Source organism: Ursus americanus, chromosome 35 (assembly GCF_024610735.1).
Source record: "Ursus americanus isolate L20-20 chromosome 35, mUrsAme1.1.p, whole genome shotgun sequence".
Lineage (NCBI taxonomy): Eukaryota > Metazoa > Chordata > Mammalia > Carnivora > Ursidae > Ursus > Ursus americanus.
Genome location: NC_142161.1, coordinates 2,141,488 through 2,168,277, shown reverse-complemented (window position 1 = coordinate 2,168,277; position 26,790 = coordinate 2,141,488). Strand labels below are relative to the sequence as shown.

Sequence of the window (26,790 nt, the reverse complement as noted above, 5' to 3'; positions counted from 1 at the left end):
GAGCCAACAACCTGGGCTACTTTGCCACCTGAATGGTTTCTGGTGTGTTCTGGTTCTTCACAATTTCCTGCAGTTACTGGAGGAGGTTACTGCATCGTTATTGAGAGGAGGGAGATATTTTTAACCCCCAAATTGCACAACTTACACAAGGCTGATTTACTGTCATCAATGCAATAATTAGCACGTTGGGAAGGGATCTGGAATACATTGTTGATTAAGATTCATCTTAATTAACTCAACAAATACTTGCATAGTTATAAGCCAAGCATGGTATTATGTGCTGGAAATAAAAATGGAAAGAAATTGTTCCTACCTTCTAGTGGAGAAGGAGAGAAATTGTTCTATTATAATTATAATATTGTAAATCAAAATAATCACATCCCTTAACAAAGATACACACGAGGTTATTGGGAACATTGGATCCGCTGCAAAAGGAGGCTTCACAGAAAGGTGACATTTGAGCAGAGAACTTGAAGCATGTGTAGGATTTTTCCAAGAAAGCAAATGGAAGGAAAATGTTACAGGCGGAGTACAAGTATGAGGCCAAGAGAAAAAGCTTAAGGAAGCGTGGTATACTCTGGGATCTACAGATAGGTCAGTATTTCTAGAGCATAACCGTGAACAGAAACAGGCACTCCGATTCAGTGCTGATCCGTGCCTAAACTAGTTCTTCAGCTTGCCAGGAAGGCCATTCGGCAGTGACTATCTAACTTAAAATGTATGTACGTTTTGGTCCGGAAGTGCAGCATACCTTCTAGCCTTGTTTGTGATAGCTACAGACTTGCAACCACCTAAATATCCATGGAGGACGGTGCTGGTGATATGAATGACAGGGTAGCCAAGCAATGCAAGAGTACGCAAGCATAAAAAAGAACATGAGATCTATAACCACTCACATGGACGAGGTTTTAAAACATACATATTGTTACATGAAAAAAATCTGGGCGCTAAGCACTGTGTATATAATATTACCATTTTTGAGTGTGTGTTGAGGGTGTGATTTCCCATAGATGCATAGAATATTTCTAGATGCATTTGCAAGGAACAGGTAAGAGGAGCTGCCCCCCTGAAAATAGGAACTGGAGGTGTGGAGGAGGAGGAAGTGACAGATTCTAAGTGCTCTCCAGTCATCCCTGCTTCCTGATATTCACACCCACATGGAGTCCATTGCCCTCGGAGTATGAACGGAGCCTGAGACCTGTTTCTAGAAAATAGAATACAACAGGGGCGCCTGGGTGGCTCAGTCAGTTAAGCATCTGCCTTCAGCTCAGGTCATGATCCCAGGGTTCTGGGATTGAGCCCCGTATCAGGGGCTCCCTGCTCAGAGGGGAGCCTGCTTTTCCCTCTGTCTGCCGCTCCCCCTGCTTGTGCTCTCTCTCTCTGTCAAATAAATAAAATCTTAAAAAAAAATAGAATACAAAAGTGACGGATATCATTTCTGTGATTATGTTAAATAGAATCGTAACTTCCATCTTGCTACAGACTCTGCTGACCCTCACTCTTGTTGGATTTCATGAAGCAAACTGCCCTACAGAGAGGCCCGCATGCCAAGGAACTGAGCATGGCCTCTGGCTGGCAGCCCACGAGCACAAGGAACTGACTCCCAACAACAAGGATGTTAGCTTGGAAGTGTATCCTTCCCCAGCTGAGCCTCAGATGAGACCCAGTCCTGGCTGACACCTTGACCACGGCCCTCATGAAACCCTGAAGCTGAGGACCCGACGAGCCACGCCCAGATTCCTGACACACACACAAGTCTTTCTTTACTACTTCTATTCAGTATTAGGCCGAAGTTCCAGATCAGTGCAATCAAGCAAGAAAAAATTATTTTAAGTGTAAGGATTGGAAAGGAAGACGATAATATTCCGTACATGAAAATCTCTCCCAGTCTGCAGATAAAATTTGGCATTTGACAGAGAAAGTGTAGCAGTGCATCTGGACAAAAACATAAATCTACAAAAGGCAATTTTACTTCTGTACACAAGCAACAAACATCCAGATAATGTTATTTTTTAAAATACTATATATATAAGTTACATAGATACACAAAAGTACAAGGTCTCTAGATATGCAGAAATTATGAACAAAGTCATAAAGTCTTAATAAAAGACACTAAAGAAAACCTAATAAATACAAGATAGAGCATGTCATAGACAGAAAGTTTCAATATCCTAAAGATGTGAATTCTCCCAAACAGATCTACGCATTTAGAACAATTCCAATAAAAATTCCAACAAAATTTTTCATAGAGCTTAACAGGCTAATACACTTTTTTTTTTTTTTTAAAGCAAGGGGCGCCTGGGTGGCTCAGTGGGTTAACGGTCTGACTCTTGGTTTTGGCTTAGGTCATGATCTCAGAGTTCTGAGAACGAGCCCCCCATCTGACTCCTGGCTCAGCTCGGAGTCTGCTTGTCCCTCTCCCTCTGCTGCCCCCCAACACTTGCACTCTCTCTCTCTGGAATAAATAAATAAGATCTTTAAAATATATATATTCCTTTGTAGATGTTCAGTATTTAATAAGAACTTGACAAAAGAAAAACAGAATAAAAAGAAAGCAGAAAGAAGGAATTATTAAAGAAAATCCTGAAACCAATAAAATGGGAAACTGATACGCTCTAGAAATAAGAAGAAAAGCCACAAAACAGGGGCGCCTGGGTGGCTCAGTCCGTTGAGCAGCTGCCTTCAGCTCAGGTCATGATCTCAGCGTCCTGGGATCGAGCCCCACGTCGGGCTTCCTGCTCAGTGGGGAGCCTGTTCTCTCTCTCCCTCTGCCTGCTGCTCTGCCTACTTGTGCGCTCTCTCTCTCTCTCTGTCAAATAAATAAAATCTTAAAAAAAAGAAAAAGAAAAGCCACAAAACAGAATGTTTTGAAAGGCTGATAAAATCTTCTGTTAAGCATTACTAAGGAAAAGAAAAGAAAACAATAAAAATATGAAGAATGAGAAAGGCAATATAACCACAGATACAAACAAAAGGAATAAAAGTAGCCAGTACTTATGAGTTACTATGTGCCAGGCACGGTTTTAGATATTATGTCATTTACTTTGCGAAAACAGTTCCATACCAGGGATATGTTTCATTGCTGTCTCTGTTTCTCAGATGGAAAAAACGTAGCACAGAGAGTTGAAAGAACCTCCCTGAGGTTTCATGACTAGTGAGGAACAGAGCTGGGCCTGGAGTCTGGGCAGTCTGGCACTTCAGTCTATGTGCTCAGTCCCTCCTCAACACAAATGTTCATCTCGTTGAATGTTAGACTCCAGAAGACCCTTCCAGACCACTTACCCCATTTCTCTCATTTTATGGAAGAGGGTTCCTTTTATACATTTTCCTAAATATGAAAAAAACTATCTGGAGAGACCTAGAGGAGTCAATGTCGATGGTGCTGACCCAGGGAACAAGTACAAAAATTGTAAGAGAATATTACGTGCAACCCGTGGCAATAACCTTGAAAAACTAGAGGAAGGAAATAATTTTTGAACAAAATACAAGTGATGAAGTTGACTTAATAAGCAGGTGGAAAAAACTAAAATGAAACCAATAATCATATAAGAAATAAGAAAGCTAATTAATGATCTACCTTTTAAGAACGCATCAGTCTCCGATGGTTTTATAGCTACGCATACAGAATTTTTATTTATTTTAATTTTTTTTAAAGTAGGCTCCATGCCCAACGTGAAGCCCAGTGTGGGGCTTGAACTCACAACCCTGAGACCGGGACCTGAGATGAAACCAAGAGTCAGACACTTAACTGACTGAGTCACCCAGGCATCACAAAGTATACAGCATTTTTAAAGAACAGATATTCCTATCTTAATTTTTCCACAATTACAGGCAAAGAAGAACTTTATTACATTTTACAAGCCTAGTTTACTCTTAATACTAAAACATAATAAAGATAATACAAAAAGGCAAGAGACTTAATCTTTGACTATAGATGCCAAAAGTCTAAATAAAATCTTTGCAAATCAAATTCAACCATCTGTTAGAAGAAAATCATTTCACGACCACGGTTTAACGTTAGGGGATATGTGTCTCCAATTCAGCACAGGATCAGAATAAGGGAGGAAGATCACACGGTTATATCGAGAGCTCCTGAAAGGCATTTGCTACGAGTCAGCAGCCGTTCCAACAACAGGAGTTGATTGCGGGCTTGCTCCGGGCCGGGCACCGTCCTGAGTGCGCTGCTTGCGTTAACTCACGCAATTCTCCTAGCGACAACTGTATTGCCGCGATGATTAGTTTTCCTATTTTACAAGAGAGAAAACTGAAACTCAGAGAGGTGAGAGGATGTCAGGCGTACTGAAGTGTCGAAGCTCGGATGCGAGCCCGGGCAGGGTGGCTCCGGGGCCCCGGCCTTACTTTAGCGCTTTACTGCGCTGCTTCTCACGACATCTCTGGTTAGCACTAAAAACAAATCGCTATACTTAAACATGATCAACATTATTTATTATGAAAGACTAACAGTAAACTTGACAAATAAAAGGCCAAATTTCCACTAAAAGTCAGGAACAAGTTCAGCATCCGGATCTCTGAGGACGTGTCGGTGTACAGCACCGTCTTCCCTCCTAATTCTGCACAGTTGAGAGAAGGGATAAAATGTAATACGATGGGAAACTATTAAAGGCTGGATCAGAGTCCGTGGGCTGCATCTGTGGGGAAAGGGTCTTTATGAAGCTAAACGGCAGAGGTAGGGAGACTTCGCTGACCCAGGCAGCACCGGATGGATGCACTGGGCCGAGGCAGACCTCCCAGCCAAGCACACCGCGTTTCTTTTCTTCCCATTTATCAGTGGGTACAGAGATCCCAGGAACATCGTGTTTGATTGAGCTCCCTCTCAGTGATTCCTCTTATTTAAAAAGGTTTCATTTAGGGGCATTTGGGTGACTCAGTCAGTTAAGCGTCCAACTCACGGTTTTGGCTCGGGTCATGATCTCAGGCTCATGAGATCGGGCTCCAGTCAGGCTCTGAGCTCAGCATGGAGTCTGCTTGTCTCTCTCCCTCTGCTTCTCCACTGCCCCCACCCAGTAAATAAATAAATAAATAAACAAATAAATAAATAAATAAACAAACAAACAAATAAATAAATGAATAGGTTTAATTTAATTCAATCACGACTTACAAGTTATCAAGAATAGAATGCGAGCAGAGAGAGCTAGCCTTTAAGAAAGGCAAAACATGTCCTCTCTCTCACTTTGTGAGAGCTTAGGGTCTGCTATAAAGGAAAAAGTGAGGAAGCATATAGACGCTGACCATGTTCTGAACGATTTCTCTGCAGTATTTAATTGAATACTTAATTTAAAACTCACCCAAGTTAAAAGGGGAAAGGTCTATGACTCAGAAAAGTGAAGTAAGTTGCCCAAGTTTATCCAGTTTGAAAGGGACCAAGTGGCTATTTGGCCTGGGGGCGGGGAGGGGGACTTCAACAAAGACAATAAAACATCACGTGAACATTTGAAGTTGTTAACAGTATCATTCAAATAACCAGACAATCAGGAGTCCGTTTTTACAAAGAGGAGACTGTACAGAAAGGGGGAATTTCCCCAAGCAGTCCCAGTCTTCAACTTAGTCAAGGAGAGACTTTATTCTGAAGAATATAAACGTCAGTTTCTAAAATAAAGTATTCACAAACATGGAAATACGAGTCAAGCTTCTGAACAGGGGCATAGCTAAATCTTGCCAACGGGTCAAATTCTGCCACAAGCAGACACTGCCTTCTCAATTCTGGTTATTCTCTCTGATATCACCAACTCTTTCTGTGGCCCGGGGCCCCAGCGACCGGAGTGCTTGCCGGTTATTCACAGGGAGGAGCGTGGACATGTGCTCGGGTTGGCACCGCGTAAGGTGAAGTTTCCTTGGCTGGCTGGCTTTTCGTTCTTTCTTTCTGTCTTTCCATCTTTCTTTTAAGATGTTATTTATTTATTTGAGAGAGAGAGATGGCACAAGCGGGGGGTGGGGAAGGGAGGGGCCAAGGCAGAGGGAGAAGCAGGCTCCCCACTGAACAGGGAGCCGGACGTGGGGCTCGATCCCAGCCAGAGCTAAAGGCAGCCGCTTAACTGACTGAGCCACCCAGGCGCCCCTCCTTTGGCTTTCTAAAGATACGTGGTAACGGGTTGAGAAGATCATTCCATCATTTTCCTGCCCCAAACCTTTCTTAAAGCTTCCTTCACATCCTTGTTTCTCAAGGAGTAAATAAGGGGGTTCAGCATTGGGATTACCACTGTGAAGATGACAGCAACTATGCGGTCTTGGGTAACGAGTAGCTGGACCTGGGGCGCAGGAACATAAAAAGCGTGGTGCCATAGAAGAGGCACGCGGCCGTGAGGTGGGAAGCACAGGTGGAAAAGGCCTTGCACCTGCCCTGGGCTGAGTTCATTCTCAGGATGGAGATGAGGATTAAGAGGTAGGAGACCAAGATGGTGAGGGTGCAGCTTAAAAGGTTGAAACCAGCAAAAATGAAAAGCAGGACCTCACACAGCGAGGTGTCCGCACAAGACAGAGACAAGATAGGGGGTCCGTCACAGAAGAAGTGAGTGACCACATGGGCACCACAGAATTTCAGACTAAAGATACAGCTTGTGTGGATAAGAGAATTGAGAAATCCTGCACCATAGGAGCCCACGATCAAAGAGATACAGATCTCACGAGACACGGTGAGTGGGTAGAGCAGGGGGTTACAAATGGCGGCAGAGCGGTCATAGGCCATGGCGGCAATGAGATAGCACTCGCTGGTGGCGAAACCCGCGTAGAAGAACATCTGGGCCATGCAGCCAAAATAGGAGATCACCTTCCTCTTGGCCAAGAAGTTCACCAGGGTCTGGGGGACAACCGTGGAGGAGCAGCGGAAGTCCAAGAAGGACAGGCTCTTCAGGAGGGAGTACACGGGCGTGTGCAGAGCGGTGCTCACGTGGATCAGAAGGAACACGACCAGGTTTCCCAGCACCGTGATGGTGTCCACGCCCAGGAACGCGGTGAAGAGCAGCTTCTGGAGCCGGGGGTCACCAGTGAGGCCCGAGAGCTCGAACACAATCTCTCGGCTCAGGTTTGCCCCTTCCATATTTCTCTAGTGCCCTGGCGTGCGGAAAGAGGGGACCACCTGAAATGAGGGGCAACCCCCAGGGGCTCTCAGCTGGATTTGGTTCTGCTGCAGCCGAGGGCAGCTGTCTGAAGATTGGCCTCACTGTGGAAGTCGTTCGTAGGTAGAACTCTGCCATAGAGAACGTCTCCTCCTCTTGGTTGTTTGGTTAGTTCGTAAGCATTCCTAGAGCAGGAGTGAAAAATAGAAAAGAAATGTATCCGATTTGGTCTCTCGGCGATCTTAAGAAGTTCTAAATACTGACACAGTTACTTAGGAAATATGTGTTGATGGCTGAGCTCTGTGTTCTTCCTGCCAGAAATTCAGAAGTGTCTGTCTTTAGGAAGCTTACATTCCGGAGATAATATATTTTGTGTTAAAGCACACAGGCTCTGGCACCAGACTGCCAAGGTTCCAAGCCGGGACCTCACACTCACTAGCTGTGTAACCTTGGGAATGTTCCTTAACCTCTCTGAGTTTCAGTTTTCTCATCTGTAAAATAGGGATAATAAGCACCAATCTCGAAAGACTGTTTTAAGAATTCAATGAGTTAATCCACGTAAAGCCCTTGAACAAAGTCTGGCATGTTAAGAAAGTTCAAAGAATGTTAGCTTTGATTATTCTCATTGGAGAGACAGACCTAGAGCATAACTAAATATGGTCAATAAAATGAAACAATGACAAAATTTGGCAAGCAACCCACCACCAAACAACGCAGACAGAGACATGTGCGCTGAGCAAGAGTGCCTGAAAAGGCCTTCAGAGGACCCTCAGTGTTCTAGAGGAGTCGAAGGCGGTTTATTGGCTCAGCTCTACAATGGCCTCTGAACTTAGCACAAGTTAAGCACTACCGCGAGTTCTCACAGTGATGAGGGTTGGGGATGCGGAGAGATGGGGATGGTATAGGGCCGTGAAGAGCAAACCCAGACCTTGCCCTTGGAAGCATCCTTTGCAGAGTCTCAAGTCATTTCCAAGGAAAAGGTTCACCCTGGACTTGAAGGTCCTTGGGGCCAGAGGGGAAGGAACAGCTCCTCCCCAGGACTGAGGCTTTGTAAATGTCTCCCGTTCGGAGAATGAACAAGGCCGTGCGTGTCCCACCTAAACACCATACTCTTTTCCGCTCCATTGGCTGCTCTGCTGCCCGTGTTTCTGAATTACCTCTGGGTTCTGCAGTCCGTTAAGCACTCCATGCTCTTTGGTGAGGACCCACAGCTGCGAAGACTTTGAAGCCAGCAGATGTGACCGGGTACGATGGAAGAGTGCAGAAGTGAGCCCCCTCCTCCTACCCTGAGGAGTGTAAGTGATAATGTGGATGATGTTGGGAGGATTTGGGAGAGGAGAGCTAGCTTGAGAAAAGCTTCGAATGTATCCCACTGGTAGAGTTTCCAGAATCATCTAACTACCAGGGCAGGAGAAGACTCGAAACATATGGATAACTAAACTTGACGGTCAAGTAGATAACAAAGGCACGATGGCTACTGGGAGAGCGCTGCGAATGGTGACAAGAAGAAAGCATTGTAATGCCCGAAGAGGTCACATGCCCCACTGAAGTTGAGACACTCAAAATATAAGAGGGCAAATTTGAATACAGAGCCTTGGTAACTTCTTTTAAAGCACGCGGAGCATAACTCGGTGATTTATTTGATGTTACTGAGATGTAACATTCAGTCATTCTTTTATTTATTTATTTATTTATTTATTTATTTATTTATTTATTTGAGGGAGGGAGGGAGAGAGCGAGAGCGAGAGCGAGAGGAGAGCATGTGTGAGCGCAGTGGGAGGGACAGAGGGAGCCAGAGAGAATCCCAGGCAGACACCTCGCTGAGCACTGAGTGCAGAGCCCAATGTGGGGCTCGATCTCACAATCCTGAGATCAGGACCTGAGCCAAAACTCAAGAGTCAGATGATTAACCAACTGAGCCACCCAGGCGCCCCCATTCAGCTATTCTTTTTTTTTTTTTTTTTAAGATTTTATTTATTTATTTGACAGAGAGAGGGACAGCCAGCGAGAGAGGGAACACAAGCAGGGGGAGTGGGAGAGGAAGAAGCAGGCTCTTAGTGGAGGAGCCTGATGTGGGGCTTGAACCCAGAACGCTGGGATCACGCCCTGAGCCGAAGGCAGATGCTTAACCACTGCGCTACCCAGGCGCTCACCATTCAGCTATTCTTAAACTAATAGCTGCTAGTTTATAATAAACCCCATGATTGTAGGGGTGTGGGCAGCCCTAGATTTGGGTTGCAAATGTCACTGGCTCCATTGGTTTCAAAAGCCAACCCAACTTCAAAGCAAATTACAAGGCCTTCAGAGAAATGACCGTAAAAATCCCAGGAGGAATAACTTACAGGAACTTCAAGGAAGCTGAGAAATGGTTGTTAGGAGTGGAGTAGGACTTCTTTTTTTTTTTTTTCTTTTTTTTTTTCAGATTTTATTTATTTGATAGAGAGCACAAGCAGGGGGAATGGCAGGCAGGGGAGAAGCAGACTCCCCACTGAGCGGGGAGCCTGACTCAGGGCTCAATCCCAGGACCCCGGGATCATGACCTGAGCTGAAGGCAGATGCTTACCTGACTGAGCCACCCAGGTGCCCCTGGAGTAAGACTTCTTGAGATCCAACTTCACATCTTCCCTCAATAGACTGTTCAGTGTGGGTAACTGGCCTGCAAGTATCTCTCTCACGAAAAGAATGCACAACAGCTGAAAGTGGGAATGTGGTCAATGGTCAGGCTAGCAGAGATAAGGTGGGGAGGGGGGATGGGACGGGATAGGGTGGTGGGGAATACAGTGGGTAGCTGATCAGAGGCTCCAGGTTTATTAATTGCTTTAAATCCACTCTCTCTCTTCCCCTCCACTTTCCCCTCTCATCTCTCTTCTCCAATCTGCACTAAATTCAGAATTATTCAGAATATAAAGAGTAAGCCAAGCAAGGGATGGTGAAGAAATTGACATCTCTGTCAGTTTTTCAAAGGACGCTGGAATAACCACTATTTCTGTTGGCTACAGTTTGTACCTGTGAATGAAAACTAAGAAGAAAACTTAAGGGTGGTCTTTTCCCATGGAAATGGATTGGGGAGGAGAGTGTCTAGGAGTGAGAACCTATGCCTGGGGCCTATAGGTGACGGAGGAGTGGGCAAGGGGCTTTATTTACAGCTGCCTCCTCACCCTCCTCCCTGGGATTGCAGAGTGGGAGCACAGATGCGGAGAAGGCAGCCAAAGGAAGCAGCTAGTGTGTCTCTTTGAGCAACAGTGACCCCAAACAAGGGTTTTTAAGCATGAAGGTGCCCTACCCAAGGTTCACTGGAGAAGCTCGTTTTACATGCAGATTCCAGGTCCCAACCTCAGAAACTTTGATCCAGGGGCGCCTGGGTGGCACAGCGGTTAAGCATCTGCCTTCGGCTCAGGGCGTGATCCCGGCGTTACGGGATCGAGCCCCACATCAGGCTCTTCCGCTATGAGCCTGCTTCTTCCTCTCCCACTCCCCCTGCTTGTGTTCCCTCTCTCGCTGGCTGTCTCTCTCTGTCAAATAAATAAATAAAATCTTTAAAAAAAAGAAAAAAAGAAAGAAACTTTGATCCAGTAGGTCTATAGCTGGGCCCCCAAATCTGGTGATTCTGAAACAGGGGACCTCTGAACCACACCTGGAGAAACACTAACCCATGGAGTACCTGCAGGAGCAGACAGATCTTCCTGAGCCACATAGAAATATACTTTTCTAACCGCTGGAATCCTCCGTGTCCTGGGAAATCAGCCCAAGAGTAGGATGGTTGTCCTGGCCATTCTCTTCCTTCCCGAATGTGTATCAATAGTTAAGAATTTCCAGAACTCTGAATATTACCTCATGATAATCAAACTTCCTCCTTCAAAGTTGCTTGACATGTTCTTAAGCAAATCATTTATTTCTAGTAAAGCATATGAGTCGATGGTGAAGCTCTTACTCTGGGAATCAGAGCACAAGTCTTCAGTAGAAAAACAATAAAGACAAAAACAGACTCTTTGGGTCCATAGACTGAATGTGGAGATCAGAGACTGCTACTGACTTTAACTTCTCACGTGATAATGGGAGGAAAGCAGTCCCCAATCCCCAAGACGTCCTCTCAACTGATCCTCAGGGGCGGGGAGAGACATCCCTTCCCCTGGGCAGCCCAGCAGCTCACAGCTGGGGAGGATGATGTGTTCACTGATGAGAGTTCAGGAGGCAGCTGAGGAAGTGAGAATAATTGGCCCCAGGTAGACCCATTAATGTGTTTGCGAAGTTAGTAGCATCTCCAAGAACCTCTATCCCGAGGAATAATAAGGTGACTGGGAATCTGGGAATGGAGAGAATGGATCCACACAAGATCCCAGTCAATATGCTCATCATTAGCCCCAAAGGACGACTCTCCCTTCACCCTAAACTTAACTCTTACATAATTATTATTTGTATTTCTGCTCCACTGGAAGACTACGTTTTTATAGCTTTTCTTTCTTGTATGCCAGTTAGCCAATGTATACCTAGGACCTCCCTGCCCACGATCATAGTAAAATTAAAGCTATATACTTAGTTTCCAAACATTTGGGGATTTCCTAGGGATCTTTCTGTTCTTGTTTTCTAATTTAATAATAGCATGTGGTCAAAGAACATACTTCGTATGACTTGAATGCTTGTGCATTCATTGAGACTCGACTTATGGCCCAGAATATGTTCCATTTTGGCGAATGCTCTATGTTCACTTAAAAAGAATGTATATTCTGCTGTCCTTGGGTAGAGTGTTCCATGATCACCAATTAGGTCAAGTTGCTTGATAGTGTTGTTCAAGTCTATCATATCCTTTCTGATTTTCTGCCTGCTTGGTCCACAAAGTATTGAAGGGGGAGTATAATGAATCTCTAACTGTAATTGTGAGTTTATTTCTCCCTACAGTTCTTTACTTTTTGCTTCAGGTATTTTGAAGTTTCTTTATTAGGCAAATAAACATGTAAAGATTGTTATGTCCTCTTGATAAATTTACCCACTTACCATTATGAATTTACTTTCTTTATGCCTGCTGATACTTTTTCCTCTGAAATATACTTTTTCTGATAGCAATACTGTCACCACAGTTTTCTTGATTACTACTAGCATGGTAGGTCTTTTTCCATCCCTTTATTCTTAACCTTTTATTTTGAACTTTGCCATTATGTTTGCAGAATTTCCCCCCAGCAGACCTGAAATCTGGGTCTTTCTAGGATGATGATATTGCCCAAAAAACTGATTTCAGATGTATGTTGTCACACAGTAAACATTCAGGAATATTTTGAATCTTTATTAGAAAAACTGCTATGGACTAGGCAAAAATCAAACACACACTGTGAAAGGCAACTTCGTGAAGAATGGGACAAGATCCTCACCCATCAGATGCTATCCTAGGCAGCTGGATACCTTAGTGGAGACCCGAAAGCCGGGGGTAACTGTCCCATTGCTAGAGTGCTGCCGTGTCTTCTCTATGGAGGTATTGTCACTCAGCCTCTCATTTACTTTATTGATGGTAAAGGAACTTGCATCCTTTATTTGTGTCTGTTAGCGTGCTACTTATTAAGATCATTTTGAGAACCAACACTCCAAGTTTTATGTGTGGCTTTTGTAAACATCATGTATCTCAATTTCCTCTTTTAGCCAATCAGAGTGTCTCTGTTTTTTATGTTGGTGAGATTTGGGGGTTTTGGTTTTGATTTTTGGCTTTTTTTTTTTTAATAATTTGAGGGACTTTTTGATATATATTGAATTTATTTTTACATCTCACTTTGATTTTTCCATTTATCATACTTTTTCCAATTGGCTTCCCTCTCCTACTCTCTGACCTTATTTTTATTTCCTTTTGGATTAAATTTTCTTTGTTTTTCAATGTGCTTTTTCCCCTTCTACTGTTTCTTCTATTTCTATTAGTAGCTATCACTAAATGTTTAACAATGATATTTAAGTCTATCAAATATGCTTAAGCCCATGAGTTCATAATGATGTATTTTTTAAAAGATTGATTGGGGCGCCTGGGTGGCACAGCGGTTAAGCGTCTGCCTTCGGCTCAGGGAGTGATCCCGGCGTTATGGGATCGAGCCCCACATCAGGCTCCTCCGCTGGGAGCCTGCTTCTTCCTCTCCCACTCGCCCTGCTTGTGTTCCCTCTCTCGCTGGCTGTCTCTATCTCTGTCGAATAAATAAATAAAATCTTTAAAAAAAAAAGATTGATTGATTGATTTCAGAGAGAGAGAGATCATGAGGAGGAGAGGCAGAGGGAGAGAGAATCTCAAGCAGACTCCACGCTCAACTCGGAATCTAACACGGGGCTCGATCTCATGACCCTGAGACCATGACCTGAGTGGAAACCGAGAGTCAGACATTTAACCGACTGAGCCACCCAGGGGCCCTGAGCTCATAATGACATTTCAGTAAATTAATTGGTCACTGGATTAGTTCTCTATTGAAGGCTCCCATAATTTAGTAGTTTAAATCAATAAACATTTATTATCTTATCCCCCTTAGAAGTGACATACTGTAATTTCCACAGTATCCTATTGGCTGCACAGGTCCGCCCAATTCACTGTGGGAGTGGACTACACAAGGGTATCAATACTGGGAGGTGAAAATATTGGGGGCCATCTTGAGACTGGCTATCACAGTCTGCCCTCTGGCCCTCAATGATTCATGTCCACCTTATATGCAAAATACTTCCTCCAAGGCCACAGTCACACCCCACTACGGTGTCAGCTCAAGTCCATGATCACATCATCTAAATGAGGTATAGGTATGGACGAAACTCATTAGGTCGAGTTCCATAGCATTTCTCCAGTACATTCCTCTCGGTCATAAGACTGATGAGCTGAACGCACAAGTTACATCTGGCTTCTATACTCACGACATACAATGACAGGACAGGTATGGGATAACCACTATAGAATAAAAAGGGGCAATGGGGGAAGGTAGGCACACAAATGTCATTGAGTCATAGAAATTCTGAAATCCAGTAGGGCACTTGTTGGCAATTCCTTGGTTAGGATTCAAGTCCTGGGAATAATTCTCAATGGCTCTTGGCTCCACCTCTGAAATCTTGGTTCTGCCCACTAAACTCTTCTTTATTTTATATGAAAGCTAAGTTATGTTTGTAGCTGAGTAGTTCTCCCGGTCTGCTTCCTGTCTACAGAAGTTTGGGGACTGAAACTCTTCCTTTTATTTTCTACTGTCTTACAGTTCAAGTTGGTAGTGATTCTGCCACTATGATTCTCTCAGAAACTTGAGGGTCTTCTCTGAAACTTACTAGGATTTGTCTGCTAGACAAAAATCACATTAATATATGTCTTTGAGATATATTAATCTGCTGGAACTGCTGAGGGACAACATCTTTAAGCTTTCAAGAAGCCCTATTGTTTGACTGAACTACTCTCTGAGGTAGCACTTTGGATCTTTCTAAAGTCTTAACAAAATTTACCATCATCCTCAACTTCATCTTGAGACAATGTTTTCCTGAAAATGTCTTAAATTTTATTTTTCCCACTTGCCATTTGTTAGTGTTAGGTTTAAGTCCTAAATATGTATGTACCAAACAATAGAGGTCCAAATGCATAAACCAAAAACTGATAGAACTGAAAGAAGTAGATAAATCCACAACGATAGTTGGCAACGTCAGCATCCCTCTGTAAACAATGTATATAATCACTATATAAGCAAAGATATGGAGGCACACCTGGCTGGCTCAGCTGGTAGAGCATGTGACTCTTGATCTCGGGGTCATGAGTTTGAGCCCCACATTGGGCCTGGAGCCTACTTAAGAACAAAGATGTGGAAAATCTGGACAACATCATCAACAGGATCTTATTGAAATATATACAATATATACATCACTCCACTAAACAACAGAACAGAATACAGATACTTGTTAAGTATGCATGGAACATCCACCAAGATGGACCATATCCTGGGTCATAAAACAAACTTCAGCAACTTTAAAATAATCGAGGGGCACCTGGGTGGCTCAGCCAGTTAAGTGGCTGCCTTCGGCTCAGATCATGATCTCGGGGTCCTGGGATCGAGCCCTGGTCAGGCTCCCTGCTCAGCGGAGAGTATGATTCTCCCTCTGCCCTTCCCCCTTGCTCGTGCTCTCTCTCTCTCTCTCTCAAATAAATAAACTCTTTAAAAAATAATCAAAATAATACAGAATATGTCCTCTGATCATAATGGCAACAAACTAGAAATGAGTAACAGAATAGGAAATAGGAAAATATGCAAACACTTGAATGTTAAACAACACAAATCTAAACTTATGGATGAGAAAAGAAGTTTCAAGGGGAATCAAAATTACATTGAAATGAATAAAAATTAAGTTACAATATGTCAAAATTTGTGGGACACAGCTAAAGGAGAGCAGAAAAATAAATGTATAGCAGTAAATGCTTCTACCTTAAGAAACTACAAAAAAGCAAAACAAACCCCAAGCAAGCAGAAAAAGGGGAATAATAAAGATAAAAGCAGAAAAAAATGAAATTGAGAATAGAAAAATAGAAAAAAACGGAACAAAATGTGGCTCTTTGAATGGCTCAACAATCTTGACAAACCTCCAGCAAGACTGACAAAGAAAAAGAAAAGAAGACACAAGTTACTAACATAAAGAATGAAACACTAGGTATCACTACAGAGCCCACAGACATTAAAAGAATACTGAGAGCACAGGTGAAACAACTCTCCCCACAGAAATTCAGCAACTTTGATAAGATGGGTCAATTCCTAAAAATACAAAACTACCAAAATCACTCAATACAAAACAGATGATAAGGAACTGAGTTACCTATTTTAAAAATCCGTAAAAATAAATCTCTAGGTCTAGATGGTTTCAGTGGATAGTTCCACCAAATATTTAAAAAAGAATTACACCAAAACTACATAATCTCTTCAAGAAAATAGAGGAAACCTTTCCAAACCATGATACCAAATCAAACCAAACCAAAAACCAGAACAAGACCACACTTAAAAAAAAAAAAAAGTCTCATGAATATAGCCACGAAGGTCTGTAAAAAAATATTAGCATACAGAATCTAACCATGCATAGAGAAAGAATTATGTACCATGGCTAAGTGGGGTTGATTCTGGGATGCAAGATTTCTTCAACATTTGGAGAGCAGTCAATAGAATCTACCATATTAACAGGCTAAAGAAGAAAGCCACACAAGAACGTCAACTGATGCACAAAAACACTTGGCAAAATTCAACACTCAGTTATGGGGAAAAAGAAACAAACCTCTCAGCAAGTTAGAAGTAGAAGAAAATGGAAAAATACCGTAAACCTGAGAAAACCTGCAGCTAACATCATACTTATGTTAAAAGACAGCATACTTTTCCCTTTAAAAATGGGAACAAAGCAAGGATATCTGCTCTTACCACCCTTATACATCATTGTACTGGAAATCCTAGCCAGGGCAAGAATGCAAGAAAAGGAAACAAAAGTCATACATATTGGAAAGGAAAAAATAGAACTATCCCTTTTTGCAGTTGCCGTGACTGTCTAGGCAGATGAGTCTCCAAAACTCTCAATGAATTGAGAGAATTCCTTTCTCAGTGAAGCTACGAACCAAGCAATCAACAAAACTCCTAGAATCAGAGAGTGCAGTGAGGTTGCAAGATACAAGAGCAAGATATAAAAATAAAAGAATAAAGTAGAAAGAATCATTCTACCCAATTTTAAGACTATACTGCTACAGTTAACAAAAATATGGTATGGACATGTGGATAAATACATTGATCAATGGAACAAAATAGAGAACCTGGAAATAGAACTCACATAAGTATGCCCAACTGACTTTTGACAAAGCTGCAAAAGCAATTCACTGGTAGAAGGATAGTCTTCTCAACAAATGCTGCCGGAGCAATTGAACAGCCATAGGTAAAAACAAATTTTAAAAAACCTTTCAATCTAAACCCTACATCTTATACCAAATAATAATAATAATAATAATAATAATAATAATAATAATTTAAAATGGATCATAGATTTAAATGTAAAAGATAAAACTATAAAACTTATTAGAAGAGAACCCAGAAATGAACCCTCAACTCTATGGTCAACTAATCTTCAACAAAGCAGGAAAGACTATTCAATGGAAAAAGGACAGTCTCTTCAACAAATGGTATTGGGAAAACTGGACAGCCACAAGGAGAAGAATGAACCTTTGGACCATTCTCTTACACCATACACACAGATGAACTAAAAACAGATGAAAACTTCAATGTGAGACAGGAATCCATCAAAATCCTAGAGTAGAACACAGGCAGCAACCTCTTTGACCTCAGCAGCAGCAACTTCTTGCTAGACACGTCTCCAAAGGCAAGGAAACAAAAGGAAAAATGAACTATTGGGACTTCATCAATATAGAAAGCTTTTGCATAGCAAAGAAAACAACCAACAAAACTAGAAGGCAACCTATGGAATGGGAGAAGATATTGGCAAATGACATATCGGATAAAGGGCTAGTATCCAAGATCTATAAAGAACTTATCAAATTCAACACCCAAAAAACAAATAATCCAGTCAAGAAATGGGCAGAAGACATGAAAAGATATTTCGCTAAAGAAGACATACAAATGGCCAACCGACACATGAAAAAATGCTCAACATCACTCGGCATCAGGAAAATACAAATCAAAACCACAATGAGATACCACCTCACACCAGTCAGAATCGTTAAAATTAACAAGTCAGGAAACAACAAATGTTGCGCAAATGTGGAGAAAAGGGATACCTCTTACACTCTTGGTGGGAATGCAGCCACTCTGGAAAACAGTATGGAGGTTCCTCAAAAGTTAAAAATAGACCTACCCTACGACCCAGCAATTGCACTACCATGAATTTACCCCAAAGATACAAATGTAGTGATCCGAAGGGGCACATGCACGCCAATGTTTGTAGAAGTCATGTTCGCAACAGCCAAACTACGGAAAGAGCCAAGATGTCTATAGACATGTGAATGGATCAAGATGTGGTCTATACATACACTGGAATATTACTCAGTCATCAAAAAGGATGAATACTTACCATTTACACTGATGTGGACGGAACTGGAGGGGATTATGGTGAGTGAAATAAGTCAGTCAGAGAAAAACAATTATCCTCTAGTTTCACTCATACGTGGAATATAAGACACAGCACAGAGGATCATAGAGGAAGGGAGGGAAACTGAATGGGAAGTCATCAGAGAGAGACAAACCATGAGAGACTCTTAACTATAGGAAAAAAACGGAGGGTTGCTGGAGGAGAGGTGGATGAGGGGATATGGGATGTTTGGGTGATGGGCATTAAGGAGGCACGTGATGTGATGAGCACTGCGTGTTATATGCAACTGATGAATTATTTAACTCTACATCTGAAACTAGTAAGATACTATATGTTGGCAAATTGAATTTACATAAAAAACCTTATTAGAGAAAATATAGCAGAAAATAATCAGAACCCAGTTCTTGGTAAAGAGTTATTAGAAATGACACTATAAGCATGATCCATAAAAGACAAAAATTGATAAACTGGACTTTATCAAAATTAAAAACATTGGCTCTACAAAAGGCCTGTTGAGATGAAAAGACGCTACAGAATGAGAGGAAATATTTGCAAACTATTTGACAAAGGAGCTGTATCTAGAATACATAAAGAACTCTCGAAACTCAGGTTTGTTGTTGTTGTTGTTGTTGTTGTTTTTAAGTAAGCTCTACACCCAACATGGTGAATCCCCTCAAGATTCAGCAGTTTTAAAAAATCCAGTTCTAGGGACACCTGGCTGGCTCAGTCAGTAAAGCATGCATCTTTTGATCTTGGGGTCATGAGTTCAAGACCCACTGGGTTGGGCAAAGAGCTTACTTAAAAAAAAAAATCCAATTATAACACGGACAAAAGGCACGGGCAGTTCACCATGTGGCAGATAACCGCGTGAAAAGACAGTATTATTAGCCATTAGGGAAATGCAAACAAGCAAAAAAAACAAAACCCCGCTTACATACCTATTTAAAAAGTGAAATAAAAACTAGTCACAATCCTAGGGCATCTGGCTGGTTCAGTCTTGATCATGTGACTCTTGATCTCAGGGTTTGAGTTGGAGCCCCACATTGGGTGTGGAGATTACATTAAAAAAAAAAAAAGCAACTAGTGACAATCCCAAATCTTGCCAAGAATGCAGAGAAACTGGATCTCTTGTTCATGTTGGTGGGAATGTAAAATTACACAGCAACTCTGGGAAATGGTTTGGCAATTTCTCGTAAAAGTAAACATATACTTAACCACACTACTCACCAATCACCACACTCCATCCTGGGCATTTAGCCCAGAGAAATGACGAAGTATGGCTACAAAAACTGATACACAAATATTCATAGCAACTTTAGTTGTAATAGCCCCAAACTGGAAACATCCCAAATGTCCTTCAGCAGATGAATGGTTAAACAAACTGGTACATCCACAGCAACCAAAAGGAACAAACCGCTGTTACATGTAACAACTTGGATAGAATTCAAGGGCATTGTGCTGTGGGGGGCGGGGGAGGGCAGCCATTCTCAAAAGGTTACACACTGTATGATGCCATTTATATAACTTCTCGAAACAGCAAAATTATAGTAATGAAGAACAGATTACTGGTTTCCAAGGGTTAGGAACGGTTGTAGGAGGATGGGGGACATAGTATGACAATAAATAGTATAAGCGTTCTTTTGTGGTAATGGGACAGTTCTGTATAGTGAGTGTGGTGGTAGTTACATGAATTTATACATGTGATAAAATTGTGCAGAAACACACAAACACATGAGTGAATGTGGTAACGGCTGAAATCTGAATAAGGTCTGGAGTTTTTTAAGAGAGAGAGTGTGCACAAGAGAGCACGTAAACATGGAGGAGGGGCAGAGAGGAAGGAGAGAGAATCTCAAGCAGGCTCCATGCCCAGTGTGGAGCCCAACCCAGGGCTCCACCCCGGGACCCTGAGATCATGACCTAAGCTGAAATCAAGAGTCGGAGGCCCAGCTGAGTGAGCCACCCAGGCGCCCCAGGTCTGGAATTTAATAGTAATGTACCAGTTGATTTCTTAGTTTTGACAAATGTACCACGGTAGCATTAGGATGTTAACATTAGGGGAAACGAGGATGGGCATATAGCGAGCTCTCTGTACTGTCTTTTTCTTTTTTGTTTTATGATGATGTTTGCATTTTATTATTATAATTTTATTTAAATTCTGGTTAGTTAACATTCAGTGCAATATTGGTTTCTGTAGAATTCAGGGATTCATCACTTACATAGTCCCTGTACTGTCTTCGCAACTTTTCTGAAAATCTAATGTTACTCCAACATTAGCAGCTTATTTTTATTTTTTTAAAAGATTTTATTTTTTCATTCATTCATTCTTCAGAGAGAGAGAGAGCACACAAGGAGGGGGAGCAGCAGACAGAAGGAGAAACAGGCTCCTTGCTGAGCAAGAAGCTGGATGCAGGGCTCGATCCCAGGACCCTGGAATCATAACCTGAGCCAAAGGCAGATGCTTAACTGACTGAGCCACCCAGGCGTCCCTGAAGCTTATTTCTTTTGAAGTTTTAAAGTAATTTCTACACCCAACGTGGGGCTCGAACTCATGATCCTGAGATCAAGAGCCATATGCTCTTCTGACTGAGCCAGCCAAGCGCCCCTAGAAACATTTTTAAAAAAGGAAAGATAAAAATTTTCTATTATTTGTGTGAGAGAGAGACAGAGAGCACAAGCAGGGAGAGCAGTTGGCAGGAGAAGCAGGCTCCCACTGAACAGGGAGCCCGATGCAGGTCTTGATCCCAGGACCCTGGGATCATGACCTGAGACAAAGGCAGATGCTTAGCTGACTGAGCCACCCAGGTGTGCCAGGAAAGAAAATTTTTTAAGAAAAAAAAAATTCTTAAAATCCAGAGTCAGAGACTTAATTGACTGAGCCACCCAAGTGCTCCTTAAGAAAACAAGTTTTTAAAGTGACACCACTAGGATACCTCCCAGAATAGCTAAGATTGGAAAATAGCAGGTACGTGAGGGCATGAGATAATACTCTTTAATTTCATTCTTAGATTTATACCCAGCAGAAATAGAAACATTTGTTCAAAAAGAGACATGCTCTAGAATGTTCATAGCAGCTTTATTCATAATAGCCAAAACGGAAAAGTCTAAATGCCTATTCACAGAATGAATAAATTGCAGTCTATCTGTATAATGTAATACTATACAATAGTATGAATGTTAAACTACAACATGCAACAACATAGATGAACTATACAGACATACTGTTGAATCAAAGAAGCTAGACATAAAAAACTACATAATATATCATTTCACTTATTTTGAAGTTCAAAAACAGGCAAAAAGAATCTATGGTGTCAGGATAATAGATGTCCTTGGGATGGTGGGGTAAGTGGCTGGAAGAGGGCATGCATGCATGGGAGTTCTGCAGTGCTGGTGATTCTCCAATTCTTGATTTCTTGCTAGTATTGATGTGTGTTTGGTGTGCAAAAGTAACAGCTGTACATGACCTGTGTATTCTTCTGTATGTAAATTATACAATAAAAGTTTACTGAAGAGCAAAGTGAGACACACTCAAACATACTCATTAAAGAAACTAAAATTTTAAGGACTGACAATACCAAGTGCTAACAAGGATATGGAGCAACTAAAAATTTCATTTACAGCTAGTTAAAGTATAAATTAGTACAATCACTTTGAGGAGGTGTTTGGCAATATCTATTAAAGCTGAATATACACATACCCTATGCCCCAACAATTCCACCCAACTATATACATACCCAACAGAAATGTGTACAGATATGTTCTCAAAAGACATGTACAAGAATGTTCATGGGAATATGATCTCAAACCAAAAACAATCTACATGTCCTTCAATGCCGCCAGAGCTGATTAAGATCAGTTACAGCCCCAAATTGCAGGGAAGTGAACCTCCTTGTGGCATCCCTCAGTCAGTGGGGAACAGGAGCCAGTGGATAAATGCCAGCCTCCTGTCCCCCCATCCTTGGAAAACTCTGAGAAGCATTATGTACCCAATCTCAGTAACACACCTTTACATTGGTTTTTTCTTCTTAACTGTCTCACTCTTCCACTTCCTCACAAGTCCTGTCTCCTGGATTCATTCCCCAAATAAACTACGTCCAAATGCTTCTCCCAGGGGAAGCCCAAACCTCAGAAGTACTATTCCATCTACATACAGTTCACAAAGAGGACACCTATGATGACGGAAGTCACAGTAGTGGTTACCTAGGGGGGTAATAGTGGGAGGGGGCATGAAGGTTGTTTCTGGGGTGCTGGCAATGTTCCATATCCTGATCAGGGTGGTGTTTACACAGGCATGTTCATTTCATAAATCTTCATGAAGCTGTATGCTTAAAATGCATGCATTTTCTAGTATATATATGTATACTTTAAAAAGTAAAGAATGCAGGGGCAGATGTTGAGGGGTAGGAGAACTGCCCACTAAGGGAACGGTGCGTTTTGTAAGGGAAATTGGACTTACAGGTATTGAAAAAGGTTATTTTTTTTTCTTTTTAGATTTTATCTATTTGCGAGACAGCATGAGCAGGGGAGGGGCAGGAGGAGAGGGAGAAGCAGACTCCCTACTGAGCAGGGAGCCCAACACAGGGCTTGATTCCAGGCCCCCAGACCCCAGGGATCACAACCCAAGCTGAAGGCAGATGCTTAACTGACTGAGCCACTCGGGGGGCCCTAGAAGAGATTAATCTCAATGCGCACATCCACCTTTTTTGGATAACGCACTCTCTCATCCTTGGCAATCAGACATGCATTATTAGGGATTTGTTGGAGGCACTGGCAAAGGATGGTGAAATACAATGAAAGCAGGGACTCTGAAGTTCACTCGTAAGAATGCATCCCCTTGGGACAGGCCCAAGGCATTACAACATTCCTGCAGGTGTGTCGTGCAGCCAGTTCTGCAGCCTTGCTGGGCATTCCGGCTGTTTCCAAGACTGCCTCACCCAGGGCTGACCTTCCCCTACTTTTTCCTTTCCCTTTCCCACCCATTCATTCAACATATTTTTATGTTTCAGATATTCTGAAACACTTGCGATAATATTGGTGAACAGTAAAAGATGCGGCTGCTGCTCTCATTGAGTTCCACTCTAATAAGAAAAACATATTAATCAAGTAATCAGATTGCGGTGTGTGGCTGTAATTAGTACTACTAAGAGATTCCTGGTTCTAGGAGAGCCAACTGCCCTACTTAAGAAAGGCGGGGGGTCGGTTCCTGGAGGAAGCCAACACTTGAGCTGAACTCTAAGGGTGAACCAAATGGACAAAGGAGGGAGTGAGCATAGGGAGTGAGAGGCGCAAAAGCAAAGTTCGAACAAGGAAAGTGAGGAGTACGTGGTAGAGAGGCTGGACAGATGGGCAAGGAAAGACCGTTTATGCCATGCGCACTATGGTAAGAAGTTTTGTCATTATCTTAAGGCAAGGAAAGCCAGAAGGGCTTTTAAACCAAGAAGTGCCTTGATTATATGTGTGTTTTGAAAAGATCACGAAGGCTGTTGGAAAAGGATCACAGTGGGTGTGGGTATACAGGGGGGTATTGCAGTAAACCAGGAGCAAGGGGATGGTAGCTTGGACTGGAATGGTGCCAGGGAAGACTGGGAGAAAATGACTGGACAGACATTTTAGGAGGCACATGAGCTTTAACAGTAGCTATAAAATACAGCATGTCATTTTTATTTCCAAACACAGCAAATATAATCAAGTGTTTACATCAGCTAGATACAGGAGTATGGATTTTGTTGAACTTGGTGGTTGTTATTTCACTAGCGTATTTCTTCTTAGGAAAAATGATGTGTGGTTATGTTGCAACTAAACTGTGCCTAGGATATTCTGAAGTTTTAAGTATAAACATTCCTCAAGGAAAGGACTGAAGATAGCCAAAAAGTTGAAAATGAGAGAGCGGGGTGGAGGGAAACTGAAGATAGCCAAAAAGTTGAAAAAGAGCGGGGTGGAGGGAAACATGGCTATGGAACCTCTGACACCCAAAGGGGATTGCAAGGTAGGCAAAAAGAAAAGTGTATATAGGGCAGGCAGGAGGCTGCCATCTTGGTGGAAAAAGTTAGTACTCCTCAGATACACCAAAGCTAAAAACAAAGCTTCCCAAGGTCTGTAGATATCTAGGGAAAATAAATCTTCAAGTCATTTATTTGTGTGAAGACTACAGACTACTTGGCGAAGTGAGGGACTGTGCTGGAGGGTTACTATTTTAAAGGGAAGCTGTATATCCTTACACTTAGGTGAGTGCTTAAGAGGACAAGACAGGATAATCTTCAGAGTAGTACTGCCACGTGCCTCATCCACGGGCTGAAAGGGAGAGAGCAGGGACCTGGCACATACCCGGGTAGTTGCTGGGTCCCACCAGGGGAATGAATCAGGATTGTATGCCCAGGTGAGGGAATGAAAACACTGATAGCGAACACTGAAGCTGTCTCCATAGCTGGTCAGATAACAGTGAGCAAGTTAGGATGCTGCTACCCACCCTGCCTCCCAATAGCAGATTCTACTAAGGGCTGCTCCTTCTACTACCCAAGACAGAGCAGACCACTGCAGCATTTCTAGCAGTTGGGCAGCTAACTTTCTGGCAACTAAACCCCAGCAGTTTCTGGCACTTTGTGAATGACCTAGCCACTGCTACAAAACAGCTTTTGCGGAATCCATATGAAGTTTGGAGAAAAGGGCAGGTTTGGCTGGATGAGGAAACTACCAAAATGGAGAATCAGAGGTTCCGAGTAGGGAGAGGAATACTGTGAGTGAGGTTGGATGGACAGCTGGCTCTAGCTATCTAGCAGACCTCTGGCTCCACTACAAGCCCTCTGGGTGGGTCATCTTCCCCAAGTTGTGACAGGAGAGGCTTAAGGATCTCATTCATACCTCTGTAAAGCAAGTATCCTTTAGGGCAGGGACCAAGTAGGCAAAACATGTATCAGACCCCAAGACTTTGTGGCCCATAGGAAGATTCCTAAGTTTGGATGGTAACTACTGAAGTTCTTCATCAAGTAGTAAATGGGTGGGAGTTTCTGAGTCACTGAACTGGACAGGTAGGTTCTCAAACTTTCTTGGGGGTCACTTATGTCCCACATTCATACCAGAAACTCATTATTGCAGCTTGAGTCTGCAAAGGTGACTCTACCTGTGTCACTGAACCCCTTTCACATTAATAAGTCCTTTTGAGAAAGACCAAATCCTTTTTAGGATGTTCTTGTAATGACATTGCCAGGTGCTTCTAATGGACCATGCAGGCATCATGGTACAGGGTCAAAGTTGTGTAACTGGAATATTATCCTGACAAATAATGATTTTTACAAGATATCTGGAAAGTTTGTTGTCTGAGATAGAAGAAATAGTTTATAATAGTGCCTCTGGGTTCCCCCAGGAGAAACTAAGGAAACTGGATGGGAGAGACTCTTATGTTTTTGCTACATTTCTGAAGCCCAACCACGTTGCCTAACACAGTTTCTGCTCTTAGGCAGGTGTTTTTCAAGACGTGTTTGCAACTGTTAGATCTATGAACCACTCTAGTATTCAGTGTACAGATTGATAGAGAAATGGTAAGGTTATTTTTCCTTTTAAGAGAGAAGGTGCTGGGATCCTAGTCTCTTATCATGCCTTGGAAATAGTTGTGTCATTTTTTGGGATCCAGGATGTAAGCTCAAAAGTATCATTACCTTTCCTTAGGTCCAAAATTCATGGTTAAGCTAGATCACAGGCTAAAATGTTGGCTCTACCATTTAATATCTATGGGGCTTTCCACAAGGCACTTAGTCTGACACTCTTTGAAACTCAGGGGTTACTTCCATACATGTTATAGGACTATGTGAAAATCAACTAAGATTTTACCTTAAATGCTTGCCCAGCATCCTTCTCAGATGCATATAAAACCTGTATCTGCCTTGAGCCTTGGGCACCCACTGACAAGATGGGATCCCACTTAAGAATTTATTTTCCAAGAAACATTGCTAAACGAAGGTAACAAAGACTATGCCTGTAGTTGTAAATGTCCTACTAATCAAGTAAGTATTCATGTTAGTCTAGGGAAGTTCTAAGGAAGTCTTCAATGTTGAGGTCTAGGGCCTAAAATACGTATTTTCAGTGAACTCGGCACGAAACACCTCAGAAAGTCACATCTGTTCGCCTAAGTCACAGCTGATGTATCATATCTGTACTTTTTAGAACTGCTCATTTCGTAGCACTACGCTATCCAATAAGATAGCCACACTACTCAGATTAAAAACAAAACTGGAAATTCAATTACTCAGTCACACTAGCCACAATTCAAGGGCTCAGCAGCCATAGGGCTAGCACGTTAGTCAATGTATTATGAAACACTTCCGTAACAAAAGTTCTATTAGACTGCAATAGGTTAAAAAAGAGTGGTGGGTGGTTAAGGTTGGGCTTACTTTAACATGTCTTCTTGTAACTCAGAGTACAGACTTTGTCTCTCCCTCAACCTTAGCTTTTCTCACCTTTTAACCCTAGCCAGACACCTCCCCTTCAGTGCTTTCTATACTTTGGCCATAGATTTCAAGGTAAGTACACATGCTCACTTTCACCCTTTCATTTTAAATAAAGCGTCGCCCCCATGCTCTTACTGTAAGCACTTATCTTGACTTAAACCGCCTAACATATGACATGAGCATTCTTTTGCTAACTTATCAGCCAGTCACCCAGAGACATCCTATCTGAA

At 42.3% G+C, this 26,790-nt stretch overlaps 1 protein-coding gene across 1 annotated transcript; it reads right to left on the bottom strand.

Moving 5' to 3' along the window:
• Positions 1-5,020: 5,020 nt before the first annotated feature.
• On the bottom strand, positions 5,021-7,960 carry OR5AU1 (olfactory receptor family 5 subfamily AU member 1). Its single transcript, XM_045784916.2, is given in 2 exon segments — positions 5,021-6,253; positions 6,256-7,960. Coding segments are annotated over 2 exon segments (933 nt in total). The 5' UTR covers positions 7,055-7,960; the 3' UTR covers positions 5,021-6,119.
• Positions 7,961-26,790: the final 18,830 nt, after the last annotated feature.